Source organism: Ursus americanus, chromosome 4, assembly GCF_024610735.1.
Source record: "Ursus americanus isolate L20-20 chromosome 4, mUrsAme1.1.p, whole genome shotgun sequence".
In the NCBI taxonomy this organism is placed as follows: Eukaryota; Metazoa; Chordata; class Mammalia; order Carnivora; family Ursidae; genus Ursus; species Ursus americanus.
This window is the reverse complement of record NC_142130.1, coordinates 37,121,603-37,129,979: the sequence shown is the minus strand read 5'-3', so window position 1 is coordinate 37,129,979 and position 8,377 is coordinate 37,121,603. Positions and strand designations below refer to the sequence as shown.

Sequence of the window (8,377 nt, the reverse complement as noted above, 5' to 3'; positions counted from 1 at the left end):
TGTCTAATCTACAAACAAAAGGTTTTTGAAACTTTATCAAGATTCTTTAGAATTTACAACCTACTCCTGCATTTCATTTTGTTTTATGGTATTTTAAAACACCTTTAAAAAAACTAAAACTCCTTTTTTCCTCATTCCTTTAAAATTGAGTGCAAGTGATTTGTTTCAAATTTCTTTTTTCTACATTCCCTCAGCCTGCATTCTCATGAGCCCATTTTGCTCCATATTCATTTGGACATTAAACTGCTTTGCAAATAGCATATCCTGTCTGTTCTTTCTGTACTGCCTGTACTGTCAGCTCCTTGAAGACAAACACCACGTCCTTCATTTCTTCTGCATTTCCCCCACTGAGCCTGGAAGATTGACTAAGATTGACTAGTGCGCAGAATGCTTCACCCAGTGGGTGCTTAATAAATATTTTAAAACAGTATTAAAATGTTGAATAGATTTGACAGCAGTGCTGCTCCTCATCACTTCAAATGCCAACACTTTCTAGGTCCCTTCTCTGCCTAGCAACCATTTCCCAGCATAGCTATATGTCCCCAGACATTTCGTCCAAGCTGAAACTCTCTTTTGATTCAGCTTTCCTTGCCTGAGTTACAGAAATATTATTTACATGTTTTGCCTTGAGGAGTATCTGACTGGTACCCACAGACCCTGCTGTGCAACTTGAAGTTGCTTTTTTTCCCTTGGTGATAGTGGGAGAAGGACAGTAGGGATGAAGGTTATCTCTCTGGTTACCCCCTTTTTTTCCTCCCCAAATCATCTTTCACAATAAGATACAATGCCCCTATGCATAAGGACATCATCTAAGGATGATTTTCGTTCTTAGCACCCCAGGAGAGCTAAGGATTTTAGATAAGAGGTTTTAGTATTTTAACTAAATACTGTTTCTTCACGAGCTTTATTCAGTACTTCATTTGTTAATGACTTACTACAGTCAGGCAGGCAACATTTCTCTTACAGCATCATTCTCCTATTAAACATTATTTCGTGCCTATGAAAAACACGCCGTTACTTATGCTGTACCCATCTAATGTGGTAACGTACAGAAAAGCTTATTCTTTTTCTTGTTTAGGGCACTGTGTTTTGCAAAGCACTTTGGCACGTATTTATTACCTTATTTAATCTTCACAAAAGGTTTGCTAGGTGGATAGAATAGGGGTCATTATCCAAATGAACAAGAGGAAACGCAGACGTTAAATGACTTGTCCAAAGTCACACACGTTGGAGGGGCCCACACAAACAGGATTCCAGCTACAGCCAGTCCCATTTCCTGTGTCCGCCAGTCTCACACAGCTCAATTTCACAAAATAAAGCTCTGCTAGGTCCCTAGATATATGCAAGGCTGCTAGGAATAAGCAACAAACTGTAGATTGTGGGCAGGTAAAAAGAGGACGCGGGGGTGGGGCCGAAAGGGTAAGGAAAGCACTCTGTGCATGCGCAGATCGCTATTCAGGGTCCAGGATGGTGAGGAACGCTGAGGAAAGAAGAGGAGCTCCTGTGCAAATTTTAATTGCCTACCTTCCGCTAACGCGCAAGCGCACTTCCTCAGGATGAAGGTCAGAATAAAGGGGGCGGGCCTCGGAGTCGCGCAGGCGCACAGCTGTGTGCCGGATTGCCAAGATGTCGTTCCCCAAGTACGAGTCGTCGCGTCTGGCTACCCAACCCGCTACTCTCGACCCCGCCGAATACAACGTCTCTCCGGAAGCCCGGAAGGCGCAAGCCGAGCGTTTGGCAATAAGATCCCGACTTAAACGGGAGTATCTGCTTCACTACAACGACCCTAGCCGCCAAGGGCTCATCGTGAGTCGTGGGGCGGCCGGGCGGGAATCGAGGGCCAGAGTCCGGGCGGTCGCCCATCCCCGGCCGGGCAGCCCAGACCGTCCAAGGGAGGCCACACAGCGGGGATGCCTCCGTTCCCGATCAGTATCTTAAACTTTGGCCCTCTTCCAGGCTGAGAGAGCAGGCCCACCCACTAGCCCTTTAACCTTGGGCGGAGAGCTTAGTGGTCAAGCGGACGGTTCTGGATTCACACCGGGCTGGGTTTGAGTCCTGGTTGGATCACTTCCCGCGTGGCTAATCTTGAGGAAGTGACTCAACACTGCTGGTTAGCCCCGGTTTTCCTGTCTGAAAAATGGGGATAATGCAGTACTTCCTATTTTATGAGGCGGTTAGGATTAAATGAGATAAGTCACATGACTGGCCAACACAGTGCCTGGGCTGTAATGAGTTGTTAGAAAATGTGTGTGTAATTTTTTTTAAAGCAGTTTTCCACCTTTCAGTTCACAGTTCATAGCAATACTGCGCTCTCCTGATGGGAATATAGTGATTTTTTTCATTTTATATCTTTTGAAAACACCAAAACTCTGCAGCTAGTTGAAACTTTGGCCTTTGGAGTCTGATGCCAAGGCAGAAATATGGTAAACTAGATGACCTTAGTTTACCTAGCCCCTCCAAACGTTAGTTTTCTGATCTTACATGGGAAAGGTAGTACATTCTTTATAGAATCATTGTAAGGTTAAATGAGATCGTTTGTATAAGGTTGCAGGCACTTAATATATAACCAGTAGACTGATAGCTATTATTATTTAGTGAGTGGGTTTTTCAATAATTTTCTGTACAAGAGCTATTTAAATATGATATCAAATATGATATTAAGAAAAAAAAACCCTACCAAAACGTACCCCAACAGTTCCATTGGTGTTCTGTAGGACTTTTTGGAAGTTATGAGAATTGAAGGAAATTTACATTGTGCAGGCCCTGTGTAAACCCATTCGGAATATTATTCAAATGTCACACGGATTCAAAGAGTTAAGCCCTGTTATTATCCCCATTTTACAGATGAGAAAACAACATGGGAAGGACAGGTAGGTCATAGAGTGATACTCCTTTAGCAAGTGGTACAGCAGAATTTAAACCTTGAACTGTGTAACCCAAAACATCTGCTTAACCATTGTCTGTACCACCTCCAGTCAGAATCTTGTTGACTTGAGAAGGTGTGGAGGGAGACATTTGTTATTGACATACACAGGGTTTGATGTGCCCGGTAGCTGAAGTTTAAACCCCAGATTTTCTCTTTTCTAGTTCTGTGCCCTAGGACAGTTTCAATTTTGTCACATAAGAGACAGTAATACCTGCCTCAGTGGTGGTTCTGTTAAACTAGTGCTCGGCACTTAATCATTTAATAATCAGTACGTGGAAATTCCTTGCCTGATCTTTACCAGTGATTGAGTCAGTGAATAAGTAATTGCTAAAACAGGCCAGGCTCTGTTTTAGATGCTGAGGTGACAGTGTTGATTCCTGTCCTTGCAGAGCTTTCTTTCCAGTAGGGTAGAGAAGTAATAAACAGGTTAAAAAACTAAATTGTTTAGCATGTTAGTGGTAAGGGATAAGAAAAACAAAGCAAGGAAGGGATTAAGAATGTGTGTTATGTACTAGGAAAGGGGTAGCGGCTGAAATTTTAGATAACCCTAGGGAAGGCCTTCCTTGGAAGGTGGCATGAAGGAAGTGAGGTGAGGGAGCTAGCCACACAGCTCTCTGGGAAAGTAGCATTTTAGGTAGAGGGGACAGCAAGTATAGGGGTCCTTAGACAGAAGTGTGCCTGGTTAGTTCCATGAATACCGAAGAGACCATTGTGACTAAAGTGGAGAAAGGTGAGAGCAAAGTGGGAAGAGATGAGGTCAGAAAGGTACCTGGAACTAGATCACACCAAGCTTTGTAGGTCGTTGTAAGGACTTCTACTGAGTAGGTAATCCTCCCTTATATTTTAACACCTCTGTGGTTGCTTAGTTGAAAATACATTATAGAGGAGAGCAAGGAGAGTCGGAGGCTTTTGAGGTAATCAGTCTATCATTATTTTGGCAGTGGAGGTGGTAATAAGTGGTAGGTTCTGAGTATGTATTGAAAGTAAAGACAACCAGATTTGCTAGCAGAATGGATGTGAGGTGTAAGAGAGAGAAGGGTCAAGGATGATTCCAAGGTGTTTTGACCTAAGTGATCAGAAGAATGAAGTTGATTTTTACCAATATGAAAAAGAATGTGAGAGGAGCAGGGATGAAGATGGAGTGGAATATTGGGAAATCAGTTTGAGATACATCACATTTGACATGCTTGTTAGACAACATGACAGTGTTGAGCAGGTCATTGGACGTTATGTCTGGAGTTTAGGGTAGCGGTCTGGGAAGGTATAATTTTGGGAGTCATCGGCCTAGAGATGGATACTTGAAACCATGTGACTGGAGGAGATAGGTCAAGAGAATGCATGTAGGTAGAGAAGACCAGCAAGGTCTAAGGTCCAATGTTAAGAGATTGGAGAGTTAGGGGCGCCTGGGTGGCACAGCGGTTAAGTGTCTGCCTTCGGCTCAGGGCGTGATCCCGGCGTTATGGGATCGAGCCCCACATCAGGCTCCTCCGCTATGAGCCTGCTTCTTCCTCTCCCACTCCCCCTGCTTGTGTTCCCTCTCTCGCTGGCTGTCTCTCTGTCAAATAAATAAATCTTTAAAAAAAAAAAAAAGAGAGATTGGAGAGTTAAGGAAGAAGAGAGCAAAAGAAACCAGGAGGGAAGGGCCATAGAGTTAGGAGGAAAACCAAACAGGTGTGTGCCCTGAAAGCCATGAGAAGGAACATTTTCAAGGAGTGTTCATCGTGTCAGATGCTGCTGATAGTTCTTTGGACATGGAGTTGTGTCCAAGAAGGAGAACTATTTCCCATGGAGTGTGTTTTGGAACCTCTGTTAACAACAGTATAGGTTCAATGAACTATGGTCATGGGGCTGTTGATATTTTATGAAATGAAATGCCCATTTCTGGAAGACGGATCTGGCAGATAAATATGTAGAGAGGTGACTGGCAGATTGAGAATTCGGTCATGGGAGAGTCATTCAAATACGTTAATAGCAGAAGGGATAGATACAAGAGTAGATGTATTTATCCTCTCAGGTATTGAACTCAAACATCCCCTTGAACCTGTCTATATCTTGTGTCTTCACCTTCACTGTTTTCTGCAAACAGTTCGGTTTAAAATGCATCTGTGGAAGACCCGCTTTAATTATTATAATCCAGTCATGACTTCTTGGTGGTGTATAGGACTTTGAATGTTCTCCTTTGGTATTAAAGTTTTAAAGCTGATTTCATCTGCTTATTTTTAATCTGCCTATCAGTTAATTGGAGCAAATAATTTTATAAAATCATTTGGGGATTTAGGTAATTAAGTTTAATTGTGTGTTTGGGGCACATTTGCTGTCTTACATAGTTGTTCTAGTATAAATATATTAAAATGGACAATATTTTTTCTTAACCAAGACAGTCTGATTATTTTTCTTTAACAACAACCTTGTCCTCACTACAAATTATTTTAATAGTGTAAAATGTAATAATTTTGCTTGTAAAATATCAGCCAAGTCAGCTTAAAAATCTTAAAATTCAGAGTTGGCCTACCTCAGTCTTCACCTTCCTGCAATTTATTTGAAGTCTGGAAAGGCAGAGCAGGGTGGGAGTAGCATTAGAAAGTGTCCTGGAAATAAAGTACAAAACATGACAGAGCATATGAAATCTGTCCTTATTGGGAGTACTGTGGTTCACTTGGTCACAGCTCAAGAAAGACAATGAAGCTACAAAACAATCCAGAAAAGAAAAAAAAATATCAAGAAGAAAAAGTGGCTTCTCTGACGGATTAAAAGATTAGGTTTCTTAAATCTTAAGTAATAGAAAGCTGAAGCATGATATAAGAATCTTAAATTCTGAAGGACTTGAACAGGATAGGATCATCAGAGTTATTCAACAAATACTAGAAATGAGAGATCTTCCCTGAAGCTGTTCAGGAATAGTCAGGATATACCCTTAGCTGTGGGGGAGCACAAAAGGCATCTCGTGGGCTCCCCCACAAAAGTTTTGATGAGATTGTTTCAGTGTGGCCCTGCTCAAGTTCTGTAACTTTTTGTTTTCCTGAATTTTAGGAAGATCCTGCCTTGATTCGTTGGACCTATGCAAGATCAGCAAACATCTATCCCAATTTCAGACCCACTCCCAAGACCTCCCTCTTAGGAGTTCTGTTTGGATTTGGGCCCCTCTTCTTCTGGTTTTATGTTTTCAAAACTGACAGAGTAAGTATTGGGACCCGATGATAGTTTCTGTGTGATAGGTTCTCCCGGTGCTGGCTGCGGCTCTTTCTCTTGGCATTTGCCACCAGTGCTCCTCCCACCTTGGTCCTCTACTCTTCCTTCAATTTCTCTCTCCTTTTATCTTTATTCCTTTCCAGCAGGAGTTAAAACAGTTTCAGTTACATGTTTGGTTTTATTGCTTTATCGTTTCAACTTATTGAAATAATACTTTGCTAAAAATCACAATAGTCTCTGAGTCTTACAAATTTAATTTAATGGCTGCTCTAGAACTTAAAATAAGTTGGTCAGTTTAAATTTCTAAGGCTTGAACTTAGACTGAAATGAAAGTTCTCCTGGTGTGTTTTAGGTGATGTAAAGGAATTGTGCTGTGAATATTAAGCAGGAGAATACAGAAGTAACTTTAAAAAGTTAATACTAAGGGCTCTTGGGTAGCTCATTTGGTTAGGTGTCAGACCCTGGATTTCAGCTTAGGTCATGAACTCGGGGTTGTGAGATCGAGCCCTGCATCTGGCTCCATGCTGGGCATAGAGCCTGCTTAAGATTCTCTCTCTCCCTCTTCCTCTGCCCCTCCCCCACGTGCGTGTTCATGCTGTCTCTCTCTCTCTCTAAAATTAAAAATAAGCTAATACAGAAGTTAAATTTTCATATTTTGTTTACCTTTAGATACTATCTTTGCAAACCTTTATATATAGTTTCTTAGTTCATTTTTTAAAAAAAATGTTTATTTTGGGTTAAGTATTAGCAGAAAACATAAATCATTTAGTGTGTTTCCTATTTGTATGAATTCTAGTTATGTTGGTCCCATTTTGTGGATTAATGTTAAAACTTTGTAATATGCTAACAGTTGGAAAGTAAAAGCAGCCTGGTGGGAATCTGCCATCAGAGGCCATATGATTGCAGAGAAAGCCAATTTTATCTTTAACACTAGGCCACTCTGCTACTAGACCCCCAGCAGGCCTTGTGTTGCCATCTAGACTGGGGCCCACTCATCTAGCTCTGTCTTAAACTGGCCAATCCACTCTCCTGTTAGAGCTTCTGTATTTTGATTGATAAATTACCTGTAACAAAACGATAGGCCACACTTATCCAGAAGGTGTTTGCATTTAGCTTTTGACATACACTTTTTAGTGGGGTAATATAATTCTTCCAACATGTGCATAAGATGTTTTCCAATAGGAGTGTTTCCTCGTTGTCCCTTTACTTCTTCAGATTGCTGTTTCCTCACACAGTGGGGGATTGGAATTAAGTTTGGAGTATGTTAGCCCTGTTTTTCAGAGCTATACCGTGGGTTATGCCAGATTACATTGGTTCTTTATTTTTGTGTTTTCCAATACCTTTTTTGTTTGTGTATTTTGCAAAATGGTCACCACAGTAAATCTTAGTTAATATCTGTCACCATACATAGTTAAAAAGACAGTCTTTTTTCTTGTAATGAGGACTTAAGATTAATTATCTTAGCAACTTTCAAATATTCCATACAGTATTATTAGCTGTAGTCACCATGTTGTACATTACAACCCCATGACTTACTTATTTTGCAAGTTTGTACCTTTTGACCCCCTTTACCCATTTTGCCCACCAGTCACTACCTGCCTCTGTCAGCTACCAGTCTGTTCTTTGTAGCTTGTACCTATGAAATGGCAAGATTCCATTCCTTATTTTTTTTTAGTGGCTGAATAGTGTACCATGGTATGCATATACCATGTCTTTATCCACTCATCCATTGATGGGCACTTAGGTTGTTTCTGTATCTTGGCTGTTAGAAATAATGTTGCAATGAACACGGGTCAGAAAGGTGTTGTTTCTAATGAAGCTTTTTTTGTTTTTTGTTTTTTCTGTCTGTACAGGATAAGAAAGAAAAACTTATCCAGGAAGGAAAATTGGATCGAACATTGAGCATTTCATATTAAGTCTGGCAATGATGACTCTATGTATTATTGTTTAAATAAATATTCTATTAATCATTAAATACTTTCTCTTTCTTAATGTTACCTTGATTCAACAAACATTTGCTGGATAATACAATGTAAGAGTTCACAGTTTCATGAAGAAACAGATTCATGTTCATTCGTTCAGTCATTCAACAAATGAGCATCTACTATGAGCCAGGCACTGTGCTCTGTGCCCAGAATACAGCAGTCAATAAAACAAATTTAGGCCCTGTACATAAGGAATACACACTCTGACAACTGTTTCTTCAGTGATTGTTATTTGAGAGCTCCTATCTAGTACTACTTATACTAAGTTTCATCTGGC

General features: G+C 40.7%; 1 protein-coding gene across 1 annotated transcript; it reads left to right on the top strand.

Annotated features, from left to right (window-relative positions):
- The first annotated feature begins 1,579 nt into the window (after positions 1–1,579).
- On the top strand, positions 1,580–8,090 carry NDUFB4 (NADH:ubiquinone oxidoreductase subunit B4). Its single transcript, XM_045785086.2, has 3 exons — positions 1,580–1,806; positions 5,957–6,103; positions 7,969–8,090. The coding sequence occupies exons 1-3, from the start codon at positions 1,627–1,629 to the stop codon at positions 8,029–8,031; spliced, it is 390 nt and encodes a 129-aa protein (XP_045641042.2). The 5' UTR covers positions 1,580–1,626; the 3' UTR covers positions 8,032–8,090.
- The last annotated feature ends 287 nt before the right edge of the window (positions 8,091–8,377 follow it).

What these genes read in the sequence shown, in the direction of transcription:
- NDUFB4 (XM_045785086.2), top strand. Translation starts at nt 1,627, where the DNA reads ATGTCGTTCCCCAAGTACGAGTCGTCGCGTCTGGCTACCCAACCCGCT. An exon ending in CTAGCCGCCAAGGGCTCATC is followed by an intron (nt 1,807 to 5,956) that starts GTGAGTCGTGGG and finishes CCTGAATTTTAG; the next exon opens with GAAGATCCTGCCTTGATTCG. An exon ending in ATGTTTTCAAAACTGACAGA is followed by an intron (nt 6,104 to 7,968) that starts GTAAGTATTGGG and finishes CTGTCTGTACAG; the next exon opens with GATAAGAAAGAAAAACTTAT.